The sequence below is a fragment of the Stegostoma tigrinum genome, chromosome 15 (genome assembly GCF_030684315.1).
Source record: "Stegostoma tigrinum isolate sSteTig4 chromosome 15, sSteTig4.hap1, whole genome shotgun sequence".
NCBI classification, from domain to species: Eukaryota; Metazoa; Chordata; class Chondrichthyes; order Orectolobiformes; family Stegostomatidae; genus Stegostoma; species Stegostoma tigrinum.
This window is the reverse complement of record NC_081368.1, coordinates 21,497,335-21,518,956: the sequence shown is the minus strand read 5'-3', so window position 1 is coordinate 21,518,956 and position 21,622 is coordinate 21,497,335. Positions and strand designations below refer to the sequence as shown.

Sequence of the window (21,622 nt, the reverse complement as noted above, 5' to 3'; positions counted from 1 at the left end):
GGAGAAGTCACAGAAGAGGAGCTTATCAGGCGTTTACAACAGGTGAAGGAGGGTGTCATTCAGAACAACCCTGATACTCGGAGAAGTGAAGGCTCCAGTGACAACAGAGGTAAGCAATTAAATAATGGTCCCACCTGTGTGGTAAATAAGTTTAACATGTGGACTATATATTTTGGCATGTTTCCACTTTCCCTTTATTTGGGGTCAACATAACATGTGGGCATAGAATAACAATGAGTTTGCAACAGTATTGAAGCTGACTGATTATAACAGATCACTATGATGTTATAGTCTGATGCTTCTCTTTCCCAGGAAGGGCTTAGAAAATTTTTTTCGTCCTGGAACCTCGTCCCCCTCCCCCTGCCCCCCTCCAGTTTAAAGCAGAATTTGGGCAATTAACCACTTGACAATTTTTCTATTCATTTTGTGGTCAGGCTGTTTCCCATCAGTATCCATTCTTTCCTCCAAGTAGCCTTTTCTTCTTTGTGAGTGCAAGAGCTGAGGCTGTCTCTTGCTCACTCTAAATTTATGTGGTATCCACAAGGAAATAACTGAACTATGCCATATCTGTGGTCACTGAACTGGCCATCACATCTGTATTAGTGCTGTCAAGTTAAGATGTTTCATTTAAGTAACTTCAACCTTTCATGGGATTAATGCCTGGCTGGGCTGGATTTGGAGAAATCATAATCTTTTAGCACATGAAATTCATGACACTTAAGTAGATACTGCTGCCTCCTTTTAAAGTCCCACCTTAAGCCATTGAACCTATTTATTTCACTATGGTTACCAAGGCTGTGTTGACATTCTTTTATGGTACCCTTCGCAAGTGGGCAAAATGTTTCGCTTCTCCACAAATGACCCTCCTTAGTTTTAGCTCACCAGCCAGTTTCCAGGATTTCCTCACAGGAATTTTCCAAGGAATTTAGCTTTCTGGACTGGTTGGCAAAATCTGAGAACAAATGTTAAGGGCATAATACTATCAACCTCAGTGCATGTATGACTTAAGAAAAGGAGTTAGTTGAAGATGTTGTCCTATTTGCAAACCTGTTTGTAAACATTCATCCGGTCATAAGGCAACAGTCATCATTATCCAAATCTCTGAATAGCTGAAGAATTGCTTGAAAAACACAAATGAGGGAACTGAGGCGCAAAATTGGCATTTTAGCACAGATTCTGTTGTACTAGAATGTTGTCATTTGAACAGACGCTGCAACTGATACTATCAAAGGACTGCTGAAACAGTGCTAAATGCTATTTTGATATTAATGTTTTGCCAGAAACTGAAATACACATTAACACACTAAAATCAGTGATCTGTATGATTGGTAATAGAAACCAAAATTAACAACAACATAATTTTCCCCAAGCTATTGAGCACGAAATTGATAGGTAGTACTAAAAGATGACAGTTTTTAGTTGAGAATCACCAATCTTACTGTACCTTGTTCACTCATGTAAGATTTAACAACCTTTGTGCCTGTGAGCCTGAACTGAACTGTTCACGAACTTGGCGTCATATTTGATTCCCAGCTCCTACTGCATCCACAGCATATTTAAGAAAGCCTGTTTCTCCCTCTATAACGTTACCTAAATCTGCCCTTCCATAACTCATCTGCTACACTCATGTCTTTGTTAGCTCTGGATGTGACTACAGTGCACTCCTTGTCACCTCCCATTTTCCACCTTTCATAAATTTGAGATATGGCCTAACTTGCCCCATCCTATTCACTCATCTGTGCTTGTTCATCTCTGTGATTCCTGGTTCAAAAATTCCCAGATTACAAAACTCTCATCTTGTATCAGACCCTTGTATGACCTCTCATGCTCCATATCTCAAATCTCCCCCAGGCCTAAAATCCTCCTTCGTGTCTGCACTCGTAATTCTGAGCTCTTGAGTTTCTTAAGTTTTAATAACGTGATCTTTGGCAACTGTCGATTTCTGAAACTCTGGAATTCCCCCTAAACATCTCTTCCTTTCTCCTTTGAGATTCTTATTAAAGCTGCGCAGCTGACCAAGTTTTTGGCAATTTAAGCAGCATCTCCTTAGAAGGTTCAGTGCCATTTATTTTCTTGATGCTCTGAAAAGTGCCTTGGGATTGTTTGCTGAAATGAAGGTGCTCTGTAAATGAAAGTTGTTGCTAAAGGAAGTATTTTTAAATCTAGACTCACTAAACCTTTGTGGCCTGTTAACTTGGCTTTCAAAAACAAGGGTATTCAACTCTAATTGTGCTTATTTATCCTTTAATGTCAATTAATAGCCTAAAGAATGCTGTTCTTGACAGTTATACCACATTTTTTGATCATTTCTCCATCAGAAGTTTTAATTTGCAAAACTATGTACTTAAATAATTCATACAGATCCTGAGTATGCCTGCTGTAACTTAGTTATATACTTTGTTACCCACAATTACTTGGCAGAACAATGCTCCTTTTGTGCATGTGACTTCAGAGCTGCTTTTTTACTTTTGCTGAACTGGTTACACAAGTTTTTCTGTTGTACCCAATTTGTATGTCTTCCTCATGTACCTCCAGCTGTTCCTTAACCATCTTCCCAACTACGCTGATCACACAGACTTACACTTTGCCCTCTTTTACCCCTTATCTTTACTGGTCGTGGTCCTGGTCTTCACTCCCACAGCTACACTGCTATTTGCTATTGTTGAATTCCCCCACTCTGCGAGCACTGGCACCATTGTGCATCTCTATTTATTGTGCTCTTGGATGATCATCTTTTAGTTTCTTAGTAACTCTCTCTCATCCCTTTGATTCCACTGACAAATCTCCAGCATTACAGATATTGATATTCTGCTCCTAGAATGTCTACTGTTTTCCCTTAAACTTCAGAACTGTCACTGAATCTGAGCACTGTTTTTGTGGCTGCCCATAGTTGACTCCACCCTGTTACATCGTCGTCATCCCTTAACAATTTTACTTTTGGGCTTCCTCATCTCTGTCGCCTCCTCCCTGTTCTCCACTTAGGAGTAACATGTTTCTCCTCGTATGCGTAAGCTCAAAATGCCTTCATGTCCACTTAAGTGCATGTTTTGGAATAAAGAGGCAGCCTTACACAAGGCCATTCCTGTTCATCTTATTGTAACACTCATTAATTGTCTGTAATTTTTACAAAAGTGCCGGAACAGAGAGCTCTTGTGAAATGTGCTTAAATATTTGTAGCTGAAGGAACAAGAAAAGACGGCTTCTCTGCCACTTTTGAGCTCCGTTATTCTGTTGAGACTCCCCTATTAAACTGCTAATCAGTCAGTTCTCACTTTGGCCCCCATATTAGTTGACATTGTAATTGGTTCCTTTCTTTGAATTCTGTAAACTTTGTCTCAACCTTCATTGCAGTCCTGTTTCTCCGAGAAAGACCTTTTGTTTTTGCAAAGTAGTGTCCTGTTCTCATTCTCCTGTTTCATTGCAAAATCCTTCAGTGTGTTTTCATCTCCCAGGTCTACTTACAGTATTGCACTTAACTGTCACTGAAGGTTGCAGACGACTGAAGAAGAATGTCCTAATGCCAGAGAAGATTCTTTTGTAACTTTGATTAGGGTCATTTCAGATGCTTTGTCATGGCCAGTGACTTGATTGGCTTCATCAAACTTGGCGTTGCAGGAAGAGCAGAGACCTGGAGGCAACAGTATGTTCAAGAACTTGAGGAAGAAAATATGAAAATAAAACTGGCTTCTACATAAGCTAGATTGTACTTAGCAGAAAGTGTGGGAGTATGGTTAACTGGCTTGGTGTTCTGTAGTGCAGTGTTCTAAACTAATTCCTCAGAAAAATTGTGGTTACAGTTCTTGAGATTATACAGGCATAGGAGACAGGCTAGCAGCTGCGGATGTGAAAGATGACTAATTTTATATCGCTATTTAGGAATGTCATTGGAGATTCTGGTTCAGTTTCAAAAGATAAAGCTGTCGGTATAAGGACATGCCATTTGGCGCCAATCTGGCACCCAAGGTTTTACAAAGTGCCTGTCTGTACTCACAACACATCAAGGATGCCCACGTTTATCTGCACTGGATGACAGATGCATCAGAGCACCTTGGAGTCCGGCTGGCATGGCCATGCAGCAGGTAATCAATACAGTCCAGCAGTTGGGTTCATAATCAATTAATGTTCTTCAGAGCATTATCTTGAACTATCAGGCTGGTTTGTACTACTCAGATTTGGTTTTCTTTTTATTGAGATTAATTAGTTTCAATGAAAAGCTCTCTACAAATATTTGGCTGCCATTTCTGTGGTTCTCAAACCTCACAAGATTTCATCAAACTGTTCACCCAGTGAATGTCCATTTCTCAACAGGTCAAGATTGACCAAGCCTTTGCTGTTGATCTCACTTGGTGGTCACAATGATTATGGTAATGTCCCAGTCTGGATGGATGGCCCAATTATAAGGAATTGGGCTTGTAACAGATGGATAACAGAAAAGTTCACTGAGCACATCAGATCCTTGGGATTTGAGATGATCAGGTTGACTATGGAAGACTTCCAGTTTTTAATCTGGGGTAAGTTAATAATGCATGACTGGACAATGTCACATCATCAGCAAATAGGGAAGAGTCTTTCAGCATCCCTGGTGTGATGCAGACTACAAAGTGTTTTTTTTAAATGAACCCATGGGATGTAGGCATCGCTGGCTAGGTCAGCATTTATCGCCCATCCTTAACTGCCCCCTGGGCAATTAGGAGTCAACCAGATTGCTGTGGGTCTGGTCTCAAATGTAGACCATTGTTATCAGGTAGGAATCGCAGTTTTCTTCCCTCAAGGACATGAGTGAACCAGATGGGTTTTTCCAACAATTGACATCAGTTTCATGGGTCATCATTAGACTTCTCAATCTAGATTTTTTAAAAATTAAATTCAAATTCCATCATCTGACATTGTGGGATTTGAATTGGGTTTCCAGATTAACACTGGGTTCTCTGGATTAAATGTCTAGTGATAATACCACAAGGCCATTGTCTCCGCCTAATACACAGACTCGCTCTCTCGCTCTCTCAAATTTCTTGCTGTGTTGTAATGAAGCAGCTTGTAGTTTTAGCAAAATTCAAATAGAAAACACTAGAGATATTCAGTCTGACAACATCTGTGGAGAGGTTCACCTAGTGAATCCACAATGCAGGAGTATGTGTACTAAACAGCAGAAGATCTTCTACAAAACCGTATTAAGTGGAGTTAAGTCATTCCAAAGCCATGGTTCAGAGCAAAATTCATGAATGCTGATGGACAGTTAAACAGCTAAGTGACGACAGGGGGGCACTATAAGTATCCTCTTGCCCAGTGAATGAGGAACCCAACACTTCAGTACAAAGAACAAAGCTGAAGAATTTGCAAATATTTTAGGTAGAAGTGCCACATCTCTTCATTCTTGCAAGATGATGAGCATTGCAGATATCACTTTGCAGCCAATTTAATTTACTTCATTGATATCAAGAAGCTACATTGGATATAAAGCAAAGGTTATGTATCATACAAAAAGGTCATGGGCTCCAGCAGCATCCCAGCTGAATTTGAGTTCCAGAGTTAACTTTAGAGGGGGGTGGGTTCAGTTGTAGGAGAAATTAGAAAACCTAAATTAAAGGAGGAAGTTAGAGTGCAGGTTAGTGATCTGACAAATGGCTACCAGACAATAAAAGTCAGGGACCGAACAGGTGTTTGCCTTTATGCACCAAGGATTTATAAAAGAATAGAGAAATTTACCAGTAGAACAAATCTGAAAACTTTGCGTCTAATTGCACAAAGCATTTGAAGCAGTATTAATGAATTAAATTTAATGAGCAAATAGAAACCAGAGGGTACTGTTTGGTAGTATTACTGAGACATAGTTACAAGGAGACTAGATCTGGGAATTGAATATCCAAGGATACTTGGCTTTTTGGAGGGATAGACTAAAAGGAAAAGGAGGTGGTGTAGCTTTGCTGGTGAAGGAAGGGATCAGTTCTGTAATGAGAAATGATGTAAGCATGGGAGATCAAGATGTGGAATAAGTCTGGGTAGAAATTAGAAATAACAAAGGGAAGAAGTACTTGATAGGAGTAATCTATAGGCCTCTAAATGTACATTCTACAGTGGGGCACAGGATAAACTAGGAAATATTAGAGGCTTGCAAGAAAGGAACAGCAATAGTAGTGGGTGATTTTAACATGCACATAGATTGAAAGAATCAAATTGGCAAGGGCAGCTTGTGGCTTAGTTCATTGAAAGTATTGGAGATTTTTTTTCTTGGAGCAGTGTATTATGGAACCAACCAGAGAGCAGGCTACTCAGATTTGGTATTGCGTAATGAGGAGAGGTTAATTGATTACATCACAGTTAAAGATCCTGTGGGGAGTAGTGACCGTAGTATGATAGAATCCAAAATTCAGTTTGAGGATGAGAAAGTGGAGTCTGTCAATAGTGGGAAATTACATAGGCATGAGAACGCATTTGGCCTGACTAGATTGGGCAGAAAGGCTAAAAAATGAGACACTGGATGAGCGGTAGCAGTTTTTAAAAAGCTACTGAATTCTTCGTAACTAAAATATATCCCAGTGAGAAAGAAAGATGGTGAGGATTAAAACAATCCATGGCTAAACAAGGAGGTCAGGGACATTATAAAGTCAAAAACTAAAGTGTACCATATTGGAAAGGCCAGGGGGATTGGAAAACTTACGAGCATAAACAAAGGGATACTAAAAAAATTAATAAAAAGAGCTCTGGTAAATTATGAAAGTAAACTAGCACAAAATATAAAAAAGGATAGCGAATGCTTCTATAGGGATATAAAAGGGAAAAGTGTTAATGAATTTGGAGAGTTAATAGTGGGAAACGCTGAAATGGTAGAGATGCTAAATCAATACTTTGCCTCAGTTTTCATGGTAGAGGACAATAGCACCATTTCTACTGGAACGAGCAAGTCAGAGGCAATAGAAAGGGTAGAATTTAGTACAATCAATATTGATGGGGAAAAGGTACTTAGCAAACTATTGGGATTGAGGACAGACAAGTCCCCTGGGCCTCATGCCTACATCCTTGCTGCTAAAAGAAGTGGCAGGGGAGATGGTGGATCCAGTGGTTACAATATTCCAAAATTCCCTGGACGCTGGAAAAGTTCCAGTGAATTGGAAAATGCTATGCTTATTCAGGAAGGGAGGGTGGCAATAGTGGGGAAATTACAGACCAGTTAGTTTAGCATCTGTTGTTGACGAAGTGTTGGAATCAATCATCAAGGAAGCAATATCAGGACATTTGGAAAGTCAAAATGCTATCCATCAGAGTCAGCATGGTTTTATGAAGGACAAATCATGTTTGACTAATTTGCTAGAGTTCTTCAAAGATGTAACAAGCAAAGTGGATAATGGGGATCATGTAGATGTATTATGTCTGGATTTCCAGAAGGCTTTTGATAAGGTGCTACATGAAAGATTAATTGGCAAGGTTCGATCATATGGGATTGGGGTAATTTATTATTTACAGCAATCTACAATCCACATTAACAATTTGGATGCAGGGATAGAAGGCCCTATAACCAGATTTGTGGACGACACAAAAATGGGTGGGATGGTAAATTTCAGTGAGGAAATAATAGCCTTATAAGTGGATATATATAGGTTAGGAGAGTGGGTCAAAATGTGGCAGATGGGGGTTTAACATGGACAAGTGTGAGGTCATACATTTTGGCTGGAAAAATGGGAAGGCAACCTATTATCTAAATGGGAAGAGACTTCGGGGTGACCCGGTGCAGAGGGACGTGGGTGTCCTCGTTCGTGAGTCGTAGAAAACTGGCATACAGGTACAGCTGATAATAAAGAAAGCAAAAGTAATGTTGGCTTTTATAGCTAAAGGGATAGAATATAAAGGCAGGGAGGTATTGTGTTTACTATACAAGGCATTGGTGAGATTGCACTTGGAGTGTTGTGCAGTTTTGATCCCCTCGTTTGAGGAAGAACGTGGTGGCATTGGAGGCAATTCAGAAGATGTTCACGAGATTGATCCCAAAGATGAGGGGCTTGTCATATGAAGAGAGATTGAACAGTTTAGGCCCAAACTCTATGGAATTTAGAAGAATGAGGGGAGATAAAATTGACGTATTCAGGATGGTAAACAGTGTAGATAAAATAGACCCAGAGCAGATGCTTCCTTTTGTGGGGCATTCTACAATAAGAGGTCATTGTTTTAAATATGGTACCCATTATCCTAAGACAGAGTTGAGGAGAGCCTACTACTCCCAAAGGTTTGCAAATTTGTAGAATTTGCTGCCCCAAAGTGCAGTGGATGCTGGGACATGAGTAAATTTAAGAAGGAATTAGACAGATTTTTGATCAGTAATGGATTGAAAGGTTATGGGGAGAAGGCAGGAAAATGGGGATGAGGAGGATTTCTGCCATGATTGAATGGTGGAGCAGACGTCGATGGGCCAAATGGCCTAATTCTGCCCTTATATCTTATGAGCTTATAAAAGGTTGATGCCACAGCACAATTCATGTCACACAACTCCCAATTACATCTTGCAAACTAGAAAAAAGACCCATTTATACACACGTTATTTCCTGTTAGTGAGTTTGCTTTCTATGCATAAAGACAATAAGAAATAGGAGCAGAATTGGGCCGTTTGGCCCATCAAGTCTGCTCTGCTGTTTGATCATGGCTGATATGTTCTGATCTTCACTCTTCTGCCCATGACCCTTGATCCCCTTATCAATCAAGAACCTACCTACTGAGGTCTTAAATATTGTTGATGACTTGGCTTCGACAGATTAACCACACTCTAGCTGAAGAAATTCTTCATCATTTCAGTATCATCCTTTCACTCTAAGGCTATGTCCTTGGGACCTAGTCTGCCTTGCTAGTGGAAACAACTTCTCCATGTCCAATCTATTCAGGCCACTCAGTATTCTGTAAATTTCAATCAGGTTCTTCCTGGCCCTTCAAAATGCTGAGTACAGACCCACAGCCCTCAACCGCTCCGTCTGTGACATGCCTTTCGTTTGCGGGATCATTTTTGTAAGTATCCTCTAGACACTCTCCACATCCTTCCAGAGCTTTATACAGCTTCAAAAGTACACCCCTGCTCTTGCAATTTAGCCCTCTTGAAAGCCATGTTAATACTGCATTTGCCTTCCTAACTGCCAGCTGAGCCCTCATGTTAACCTGAAGAGGATCCTGAGCTAGGATTAGAAAGTCCATTTGTGCGTCACATTTCCAGAGCTTTTCCCCATTTGGAAAATAGCCTATGGCTCTATTCCACTACCAACTTTCTTGCATTGTATTCCATCTGTTACTTCTTTGCACCCTCTCCTTGTCAGCCCAAATCCTTCTGCAGTCTCCCCACTTCGACAACACTGCCTTTCCCTTCATCTATCTTTGTGTCATCAGCAAACTTAGCAACAATGCCCTCCATTTCTTTGTCCAGACTATTAATGTATGACCTGTTGTGGTCCCAGTACAGACTCTGCAGAACTCCACATGTCACCCGCTGCCATTCTGAAAAGGAAAACCCGTTTATCCCTATTCTCTGCCATTTGCCAGTCAGCCACTCCTCTGTTCATGCCAGTTCCTTGCCCCTAACACCATGGGCTCTAATTAAGCAGCTTCCTGTGCAGCACCTTTGTCAGATGTCTTCTGGAAACCCAAATAGATCATTTCCACTGATTGTCCTTTGTCTGACTTGTTTGTTACTTCAAAGAGTTCTAACAGATTTGTCAGGCATGATGTTCCCTTGATGGAAGCCATGCTGACTCAACCCATTTTTTTACCATGCACTTCCAAATACTTGCCACTCTAATCCTTAATAATGTTCATATAATTTCTCCCCTCTACCTGATTGGTTTTCAGAACTTGGGTCATTTGTCTCTATTGAGCTAATACCACCATTAATTAATATAACTATCTTGCTACCATTTCTTAGCTTCCCATTCTTCCTAAATGCTCTGTACTCAACAAGATTCAGATCCCATTCTATCTGATTGCACTTATTTCTGTTGTGCTACCAGTTCCTCTGTCTCATTTTGAGTGGTGTTGCATCCAGATATAGAGCCTTTAGTTTTGCCATTTTTATTATTTTTGTAACCTAACTTTTTCTGTTAAATTACAATTTAGATGTGTCACACTCTGTTTTGTAATTTCCCAAATTAATACTTGCTCTCTCACCTCTTCTCTATTCCTCGGTTTACCAAATCTTCCCAAATGTAATTCTTCGTCCCCACTATTTTGTTTAACTGCCTTCATATTACCCTAGTTACAATGCTCGCTAGAATGCCCTTCCTAGCATGGTTCACTTATAGAGAGCCCAACAGTGCAGATCCACTTTGCCCAATCCCCACAAATTTAAACCTATGTCTCCCACATCAGTCTTTACTTCTCTGAACTTATTTGATCTACCCAGTTTGCTCATGGCTCAGTTAACAACCTCTGAATTATTACCTTTGAGTTCCACTTTTTAATTTGGTGTCAGGTTCCTCATACTGCAGTTCAAAACCTCATTTCTGTCTCTCTCATTTGTACCTACATAGGATAATGCAGTGATATTGTTGCTGCATTTGTAATCCAAAAGAATCTGTGTTTGAATCTCACTGCAGTAAATGGTAGAGTTTGAATTTAAAATGAATAATCATGGTCATGAAACTGTTATTGATTGTCATAAAACCCATTTGATTCACTAATGTTCTTTAGGGAAAGAAATCTGCTGTCCTTACCTGGTATAGCTGCATGTGATTCCAGATCCAATGCAATGCAATTGACACTCAACTTCCCCCTAAAATGGCCGAGCAACCCACTATTTGGTATCAACCATTGCAAAATCTCAATAGGATGAAACCTGACCGACTGCCTCATATTGACCTAAGCATTAGAAATGACAGCCGCAACCTCCACGCTGTTGAACCAAAGTCGTCCTCACTAACATCTGAGGGCCAAAGTTGGGAGAGCTATCTCTCAGACTAGTTCGCAACATTCTAAAATTGACTGGAAGATATGATTCCCATAGCTATGATTATGCCCCAGTCATCACTATATCACTGTCACTATCCCTGGATATACCCTGTCCCACTGTCAGGACAGACCCAGCAGAGGTGGCAGCACAGTGGTATTCAGTTGGGCGAGAGTTTCTTTCTGAGCCCTCAACATTGACTTTGGTCCCTGTAAAGCTTCATGGTACCAGGTCAAAAGTGGGTGAGGGAATCTCCTGGTTATCATGTGTTGCCATCTCTTAGTTGATTAATCAATAGTCCTGCATGTTGAACACCACTTGGAGGATGTCCATCATCAATAGATCAGATCTAAAATCTGCATCCTGCCATGACTTGTCCAGTCATGAATGATGGTGGGCAATTGAACAGCTCAGTGGAGGAGGGGGCTTCTCAAATATTCTTAACCTCAGGAATGTAGGAGCCCAGCAATCAGTCAAAAGATAAGGCAGAAGCATTTGTAACAATCTTCAACGGGAAGTGCCGAGTAGTTCATCTTGGCCTCTGCCAAAGGTCTCCAGCGTCACAGATGTCAGTCTTCAGCCAATTTAATTCACTCTACATTATATCAAGAAACTGCTAATGGCACTAGATACTGCAAACATTGTGGACCTTGACAATATTCCAGCAATAGTACTGATCACTTGTGCTGTTGAACCTTTCATGCCCCCTTTGCCAAGCTGTTCTAGTACAGCTACAGCACTGGCATCAACCTGACAATCTGGAAGTGTGTTCAGGTAAGTCCAATTCCCACAAAGGACAAATTCAACTGGGCTAATGGCTGCCTCATCAGTCTAGTTTTGATCATCAGTAAAATGATGGAAGGGGCTAGAAATACTGCTGTCAAGCAGCATATGCTTAGCAATAACCTACTTACTGATGCTCAGTTTAGATTCCACCAGGGCCACTTGGTTCACTACCTCATTGCAGCTTAGTATAAACATGGACAAAATTCCAGATGAGAAGTGAATGTGACTGTCCTTGACAGGCCATGTTTGAACAAGGATCCATAGTGAAAATACAATCATACTGAGCAGCAAGATCAACAGCCACCACCATCTCCCTTGTGGAAGTGTGTTGCCTTAACTGCAGGACATCTCTGCAGATATTTCCCAAAGTAGTTTCCTAGGCGTGACCATCTTCAGCTGCTTCATTGGTGACCTTCCCTCCATCATAAGGATGGAAGTGGGAATGCTCACATAATTGCACAATGTCCAGCACCATTCACGATGACACATACTGAAGCAATGTGTATCCAAATGTAGCAAGAATGACAACATTCAGGATTGGGCTGACAAGTGGTAAGTAACACTCACACTGCACAAATGACAATGACCACCTCCAAGAGCAAATCTAACCATTGTCCTTTGGCATTCAGTGGCTTGCCATCACTGCATCCCCCACTGCCAGTATCCCAGGAGCAAGCAGTGATGAGGCTAGTGCTGTCTCAGATTTTTTAAAAATTTTTAATAAAATAAACACTACCAGTAGGATATATTGCCACTCAAACTTTACTGATGCTAATAAAATTTCACACTTAAATTTCCTGGGCTTTTAAAGATGAGGTGATTGCATAAAATATTGCCAATTAATCACTTATATGTTTCAACTCATTTGCCAGTTGTTATTATGATATTATTTGATGTTTGGTTTGTACAGAGTTGACCTCCTGTGGGTTTTCTGTCACTTCTTGTGCAGATTCCTGTTCTCACGAATGCTGATAAAGTTAGAAAAGGAGCAGAGCACCTCACTCCTCTCAATTTCCTTATCAAACTCTGTATTACATGCACTCAAGGCAACATTCGCCCAAATATGACACTTCATAAGCCTAGCAAAATTGAAGCAAATGGAAATTGCTGGACGGATTACACTCCACTGGCTGTGGGTATATCAAGCACCAAGAAAGTTGTTTATGGTTGTTGGAAGCCAGCCATCTCAGCCTCAGTGCAAAACTGCAGGAATTTCTCTGCCAAGTGTCTTAAAGCAGCTGAAGATGGTAAAGGTTATCAATAATTATCCTTGATTCTTAGTCAATAAGTGGAACGTTCCTTGATAATTCCATAGTGTTAATATGAACACATAGCTGAGGAGCTGAAATAGGTAATTTGCCTTTTCAAACGTGCTTCACTTGTGAACAAGATCATGCCTGATTAGTTTGTGATTCAAATTCCACATTCCCCTCTACACCAAGTAACTTTTAGATTTTTGTTAGGTGAGTTAATCAATCTACCTCCCCCTTCAGTGATCCCACCAATGTGTCTTCTATGGTAGAGAATTCCAAGTTCACAGAACCTTCTGCAAATTTTAAAAAATGTTCTATTAATCTCTTTTGAAAGGACGATTTGTCGTTTTTACATGAACCCTTAGTTCTGGGCTCACGTTTTCCATGTCCACTTGTTGAGACTGGTCACCTGTGACTCTACACCAGTGAATACAATCCCAGTCTGTCTAACCTTTCCTCATAAGATAACCCATTCATTCCTGATATGAATCTAGTAAACTTCTTCTGAACCTACACCAATTCACACTTCCTTAAATAAAGACACCAAAACTACACACTGTATTCAATATGTGATCTCACCACTGCCCTACATATAACTGAAATATAACATTTGTACTTTAATGGTCAGTTCTTATGATAAGAGACAACATCCCATTAGCTTTCTTAGTTACTTGCTTGTACCTCCTTAGGATACTCTTCACTTATAATTCCCTACCTATGTTTATGTCATCTGCAAATTTAGTTACCATGCCATTGCTCCCCTCATGAACTGCAGGTGTGAGGTAGTGGGGTAGTTATTGAATTAATAATCCAGAGGCCCAAGCAGATGATGGAATTTAGATTAATAAATCTGGAATTAAAATCTAATCCAATGCTGACTGTGATTGTTGTAAGAACCCATTTGGTTCACTAAAGTTAAATCTGCTTTTCCTACCTGGATAGTCTACATGTGATTCTGGACCCACTGTAATGTTGTGGATTCCAAAAGCCATTTGAAATTATCTCAGAAGCCAGTCAGCTGTATCAAACTGTTAGAAGGCCTAAAGAAAGGAATGAAAGTGGACACACCACCTGGCATCAACCGAGGCACAGGAAATAACAGCAGCAAACCGAGCCTTGGCAATCTTTCAAATCCTTCTGACTGACTTTTGGGACTTGTGCCAAAATTGGTTGAGTTGTCCTGCAGAGCAGTCAAGAAGCAGCTTGACGTATTTGTAGGATACGCTTCGTGTGTGATTATGTCCCGGACATCGTAGCCATCCCTGAAAATGTCCTGCCGCCAGGACAATCCAGAACTAGCAGCACACTTCAGTTGGAGGGGAATTGCCACGGGAGCCCTCAAGATTGACATGTGAAGTTACTTGGGATTGGGCATGAAAACTTGCTGTTGTATACCACCTGCTAACCACCCTCGGCTAATAAGTCAATACTCCTTCATGTTGAAAACAACTGGAAGGACCGTGAGGGTGACAAGGGCATGGTATGTACTCTAGGTTGAGGACATCGTTGTTTATCATCTAGATTGGTTCAGTAGCGCCGCTACTTATTAAGTTTGCTAAATTCTAAAAAGTATAACCTGGTCTGTGATAAGTGGTGAGAGAACCAACAAGAGTAAAAAAATTTACATGACCTCATCCTTACTGATCTACTTTTCATAAATGCATCTGTCCGTAGCAGGAGTGACTTTGCTCATTTCTTGTAGAGATTGTCCCATTTTCCTCTTCAAGGTACTTATCCATCATGTGTGGTAGGAACACTGAGGTAAATGGGATAGATTCCTATTTAGGAACTCAAAGAAAAGGGCAACTTTGAGGCACTGTGGGCCATCAGAAGTAGATTTGGACTTGACCACAAATCTGTAATCTCATGTGCTAGCCGAGCTCCCCTCGTCACTTACTCAACCTGCTAGTTAGCATTTAGTTTGCATTCTGCCAGGGTCACTTCATTACAACATTGACATAGATAAAGCTGAACTCCAGTGAACAGATGAGGTAAGAGTAACCTTAACAGCAAGGCAACATTTGACAAATGATAATATCGAGGAGCCCTAGCAAAACACGTCTAAACAGATATAAGTGAGACAGCTGTGAATTGTTTGGAATCATACTTAGTGGAGAGGTGGAGAAAAAAGGAAGTGATTGTGGTTATTGGAAATTAATCACCCCAGTTCCAGTCATTGCGACAGGAACCTTTCAGGTAAGTGTCCAAAGCGCAAGCATCAGTTGTTTCATCAATGACCATCCTTCCATCATAAGGTCAAAAGTAGGGATGTTCACTGATGGCTGTACAATGTTCATTTGCAAAAGTTCAAACTGAAGCTGTCCATGTTCATATTCAGCAAGATCCGGAACATACCCGGGCATAGATTGGTAACATTTGTGCCACAGAAATGCCAAACAATGATCATCTTCAACAAGAGAATCTATCCATCAGCCTTTAACATGCATTTGTATTACCATTGTTGAATTCCTCCATAATTAACATTCTAGGCATTACCATTGACAAGAAAATGAACTGGATCAGCCAGTTGAGTGCTGTGGGTGTAAAAGCAAGTCAGAGGCTAGGAATAATGACTTTCTGTATGCTATCCACCATATATAATGGACATGTCAGGGTGAGTGATGGAATACTCCCTACTTTCTGGATGGTTGTTGGTCCACACCACCCATGACAAAGAGCCTAGACTCCACCCATTACCTTCAACATGCATTCTCTTCACCACTGATGCAGAAACCCGCCACAGTTCTTTTGACAGTACCTTACAACAAGTAAAAACTGAAAGAACTGCTGATGCAGTAAATCAGGAACAAAACACAATTGCTGGAAAAGCTCAGCAGGTTCTGGCAGCATCTGTGATGGGGGATAAAAACAAGTTAACGTTTCACGTCCACTCACCCTTCCTCAAAACTGCAGAAGGGTCACCAGACCAGAAGTGTTAACTCTTGTTTTTTCCTTCGTAGATGCTGCCAGACCTGCTGAGCTTATCTAGATACTTTAGATACTTTGTTTTTGTTCTTTGCAATGTGGTTTGTGTCACCTTAAAAGACAAGGACAGCAGAGATGTATGCAGTACCATCTGCAAGTTCCCCTCCAAGTCACTACCACCCTAACTCTATCGCAGGGTAAAAGTTATGGAACTCCTGTCTTAACAGTATCACATGATTTTTAATGGATTGTGACAGTTCCTTCTCACCTTTTCAAGGGCAATTGGGAAAGAGCGATAAATGCTGACTTAGTTTTTAATACACACAACCCGTGGATAAGTTTAAAAGAAAAAAATCTGCTTTATATCCTAATGGTTTTTACACTATTTTGAGTTTGCTACCAGTTTTTATTTTGAGGCTTTTATTGTTGACATGCCAATCTAAAAGATGGGCTATTATTTTCAAACTGCTCAATAGGTCCCAAATTACTGTGCCTCAGAGCAATTTCTAAAGTAACCTGTGGCACAAAGTCTCAAGTCAAAGAGATAACAGTTGGTTAGTTTGATAGTTGAATGTAGCCTGCTAATAGAAAATGGTACAGGGAAGAATCCAGAGACTGAGTGTAAATGCCTCTGTCTGTGGTAGCATTCTGGACAATTCTCAGACTCAAATCAGTGCTCATTAGGCAGGTTTGCTCAGAAATAGTGTCTTAATTTGATTTTTCGACCTTCTGTCGTTGCAGTTTGTATCACGCTCTTCCAAAAAGGCCTCTGAATTTTCATTTCTATTTTCTAACCCCAATCATTCCTGTAATAACATACACTTTCAGAATTAGAAATTTTTAAATTGGTTTAAAGTGTACTAAACACAGTGTTTCTTGTGAATAGTCATTTCAGAATTGGTGGGAGAGGGGTCATGATATATTGGGAGGAAATAATCTTAGGTTGGGCAGTAACTTGGTAACTTGAGGAGATGGGTATTTATCCAAAAAAAGGGAAATTAATGTATTTATTTTTACAAGTTTGTTAGTAAATGAAATTACTGAATATTGGAGGTACAATCCTTACAGAAAGAGGGCTTGTGTATGAGGAGAGTGAATTATATTGGAAATGGCAATGGAACTGATTGGAGAGCTGTTTCAGACAGTTTATATAGATGAAGCAAGCTGAGTTGCCTGTTTTTCTACAATTCTAAACAATCATACTAAATTTTATTCCAACAGTGTGGAGGATTCATATCATTCAGTGTATCAAAAGGATCCTACAAGATGGATGTACTAAATCTTTTAGTAACTAATGAATTATTTTATTTTATTTTACCCCATAGGTGCTGAGGGTTCAGAAGAAGGATCAAGTGGAGATTCTCTTCTAGAGTGGTTAAATGCTTTTAGACAGACTGGGAACACAACAAGAAGTGGACAGAGTGGGAATCGTTCCTGGAGAGCAGTTAGTCGTACAAACCCAACAAGTGGTGATTTTAGATTCAGCTTGGAAATTAATGTCAGTCGGAGTAGAATTGACCAAAGTGCTGAAATGGAAAGTGAGCAACCTATGGACACTTCAAATATGGTAGCAACAGTGCCTACAGCAGAAGAAGCAGTGATACCACTACCATCAGAAAATATAAGTGCACCCCCATCAACAGCAATGCACCCACCACCAGATGTAACAGATCTACCAATGGCTACGACGGAAGAAGGTATTCAGAGTCAGTCTGAAAGGTCAGTTTCCACTGGAACACGACGAAGTCGAGGACCAAGTGGAGAGTTATCTTCTGAAAACAGATATGAACTTGTGAGACATGAGCTTGAAACCCAAGCTCAACATCAAGGTCGCCCAAGAGGTGGTAGAAGTAGAAGCCCAGAACGCCGAAGGTCTTCTAGAACCAGGAACAATCGAAGTCGGTCACCCTTGCATCCAGTCAGTGAGGGGGCGAGTAGATCACGACGTCAAGGACTTCCTCAGAGGCCTGATAGATCCATTTCAGAAAGTGGAACAGAAGGAATTTCCAGAACTAGACAGCGTGTCATGTCCAGACAGAGTCGGGTTGGAGATGGAGTCCAGTCTGAAACAATTAATCATGTTCCTGTTCTTGAGCCAAATGAACATAGAGAGCCTTCCCAAGAAGCTGCTGATTCTTCAGAAGCTGTGGTCAGTGATCCCTCTGTGGCTGGGCGCCGACCACCAACCATTATGTTAGATCTTCAAGTGAGAAGGGTGAGACCTGGTGAAAATGCAGATAGAGATAGTATAGCCAACAGGACCCGGTCACGATCCCAAACATCCGACAACACGGTTGTATATGAAAGTGAGCGGGGTGGCCTCAGGCGCACATTCTCCCGCTCTGAACGAGCAGGGGTGCGAACTTATGTCAGCACCATTCGTATTCCTTTTCGCAGGATATCTGATTCGGGTCTTGGAGAGGCTGCCTCAGTTGCCCTCCAAACAATACTACGCCGGATAATGATGGGTGGTGAACTGAGTTCATTTGTGGACAGTGACAGCGATTCTGAATCTAGCAACAGGGGCCAAAGTCAAGTGCATGATATTTCTGAATCACAGAACAGTACAAGTGAATCCCCAGGCATAGCTTCTGAAGGCAGAACAGGCGAGCAACAGGCAGGAGAACAGCGGAATGGCAGTGAAACAGATAGCATAACTGGAGCTCGCAGAAGAGAAGGTCAACAAACCCGAGGCTTATTTGGCCTTGAAGAAAGTGGCACTTTGCCCATACTTAGGCTTGCTCATTTCTTCCTCCTCAATGATGAAGATGAGGACGATCAGCCCAGGGGACTGACTAAAGAGCAGATTGACAACTTGTCCACGAGGAATTTTGGTGAAAGTGATGCTATTAAAACTTGCAGTGTGTGTATTAGTGAATACACAGCAGGAAACAAGCTGCGCAAGCTACCCTGTTCTCACGAGTATCATGTTCACTGTATTGATCGCTGGCTGTCTGAAAACTCCACATGTCCCATATGTCGTCAGGCTGTTTTAGTTCGCACCACTGGTGAAAGTGTTGGCTAGTGTACAATCTCCATCAGTTTGTGCTCCAGTATTGATGTAATGTAGAACTAGCTAGCTGTACCAAACAGTGAACCATATAAAATTGTACATCAGAATGTAGTGGGGAAATTCAAAATAGCCATACCTAATACATTTACCTGGTCTACCCTTTGCCAGGAAAGACTTCTCTCTTTTTGCTAGTCTTTAATCAGGATTTGGGCACTTCTTAAATTCCTTCATTTGTGAGTGTGCAACATTGCACTGTGTTTAAAGACAGAAAATTTAACCATGCTTCGAAACAAACTATCCGTACAGCTTTTAGGACACAGCTTCTGACATTTGTGTCCGTTGGTGTAACCTGTTTTAAGGATGTGTTATTAGCATGGTAAATAAGTAACTTAAACTTTACTGTTTGCTGCATCCTCCACTCATTTTCTAAAAGTTGAATTCTTGCCCTGATCTCTCTCTTGTTTGCGCTTCATTTGGGTTAGCTGTATTGAATTTCAAGGTTTTCATTTTTTTATTGTTTTGATCAAAGGCATTTCCTTTACTGATGTGATTTGTGTGTGCACTTAGTGCATTTTAACAATTCAGGATATTTGTTCACAATTTTATGGCAGGGGCTGTGTACTTGCGAAGAAGAAATTGGTCACTTTAAAAAAAAATGCAAATTGTCACTACTTATTGAAAAATGTCTAATTTACTGAACATCTTTAATGGACAGATTGCCTTATTCTACAACATATCAAGTCTATGGGACAAATTTGAGACATAGTTAAGTCTTCTGTGCAGTGGAGTTAACTATTACCCTTGTTTTAAAAAAAACTCCAATTTATATCCACCTTTTTGTAGAATTACTCTGGGCCTCCCTTTTATTGACTTTTGACTTCTGCCTTTCCACCTTTCATCTCCAGGCTTTTAAGAATATTTTAAAGTGTGGAATGACCCACTGGTCCAATGAAACAGGCTTGCACTTTTGCCTTTGGGAAACTGGCTGTTTTTGATTTCTCTACAGTCAACTGGAACAGCAGCAGACCTGTGTGGGGTGCGCTTGCCGCTGGCCACATTTCTGCCACTATCCGACACTGCGCTAATCTGTGCCTAATAAAAGACCTGTGACTTCACAGCTTGCGCTTAATTGACATTTTGGTTTTCGTTGCAACCCAACAGCAGAACGTCTGTGGGCAGGCTGTGTGGCACTGCTTTGAAATCCTGATGGAATGTTGGTGACTTCTGTACTTGCAGATCTGGTCGGCATGCAATATAAGCTCCAGTGTTCTGTCAGATGAAAATGTTGCATTTATAGGATGTATGGGGAAGGATGCTGCAAGCGTGTTAAGACACACTGGAAATTGCAGTTTTGTAACCATGAAATTAAAATGCTACAGTTGTAATATAACTGATATAACTGAATTGAAGAATCGTAGGGCTTTTTTTTTGGGAGGATGGCTGTTTTTCTTGGAGATATATATATATATATATATATACACAGGATAATGGAAAGTAATGTCCTTACTTCTTGATTTGCCTATCCTGATGTGTGTGGAAAACCCGTTTTTGTACAAAAATGACCAGATATTAATGGCGTCCTGTATAAATTTTAAATGCCACTATTGTAACATGTGCTTTGCATTACCAAAATAGTTTAGTTCAACAGAACAAATGTTATTAGAAAAGAATGATGCTATGACACAAAATAGGAATCCCACAGACTGTGATCAACCCTGCCTAAGGTGAACTGTATAATAAAGATTTCAAAGCAAATTAGGAGACATGTGCTTTAAAAAGTCCAGGGAGAGTTCTTCCTTCAGCTGCAGGAGTGCTACCAAAGTGCATATACTTTGGTTTACTGTACAGGGCTTGTTTAAAGTGATTTAGTTTATTTATGTAACCTGTTGTACCAATTTTTGTAAATTAGTAACTGAGTTTTCATGCAGATTTACAGATTTGATTACCCAGTTATCATTTAACTTTTCTGGGAGAAGAAACTTCAAATGCAAATAGACATTATCTTTTGACATTGACCATTTTGAAGAGTTGGGTTATCCATAAATGTTAATAAAATATTGCACGAGAAAACAACTGACACTGTTTGATGTTTATTCCTTTGCTTTCCGGCTCTCTCTGAATCTCCTTTTTGGCTTTCTGTTTAGATCACCACTTATCCATTAACTCACTTAACCATTGTCTGTTAAAATATTACCATTGTTAAATCACTTATCACTGTATGTTCCAGAACATTGAGTGTTTAATCTCTACATTTATGTATTAATCAAAAAGCAGGATTAAGATTTTGAGATCAACTTCAAACGTTGATGAAGTTAAAGACTTGTTTGGGTGGAAACTGAGTTTTGGTAATTTACCATCAGTCGTCATCATCTGGGCAATTTTATTGCATTGCTTTTTTCTTCATTTCCAGGACCAAGGTGAGAGCAATCAAAATAGTCATGGAGTATTACAGCATGGAAAGTTTGATTTATTGTCACATGCATCTAGAGTACAGTGAAAAGCTTTGTTTACATTAGTGCAGGCAGATTATTGTAAACAAGAACACTTAGATCAAAAGTTGTAGGAAAAAGCTTAGAGGCATACAGGTTACATTGCACAGGGCGTGTGGTAGGCAAAATCAATGTTAGCAATATTAACATTATTTGAGACTAGAGAGCCCATCAGTCTAATAACAGCTGGGAAGAAGCTGTTCCTGAACCTGTTGGTGTGTGTATGCATTTGTGTGTTCAAGCT

The 21,622-nt window shown here is 40.4% G+C and overlaps 1 protein-coding gene across 3 annotated transcripts in view; it reads left to right on the top strand.

The window, feature by feature from the left end:
* The window catches only part of rlim (ring finger protein, LIM domain interacting), a 54,903-nt gene extending 33,941 nt beyond the window's left edge, over positions 1 to 20,962 (top strand). For all 3 annotated transcript variants that reach the window (XM_059651372.1, XM_059651371.1, XM_048544481.2), the window contains 2 exons: positions 2 to 109; positions 17,202 to 20,962. In XM_059651372.1, coding sequence (XP_059507355.1) covers positions 2 to 109; positions 17,202 to 18,901 — 1,808 coding nt within the window. In that variant the 3' untranslated portion in view covers positions 18,902 to 20,962. The remainder of the gene's footprint in view (position 1; positions 110 to 17,201) is intronic.
* The last annotated feature ends 660 nt before the right edge of the window (positions 20,963 to 21,622 follow it).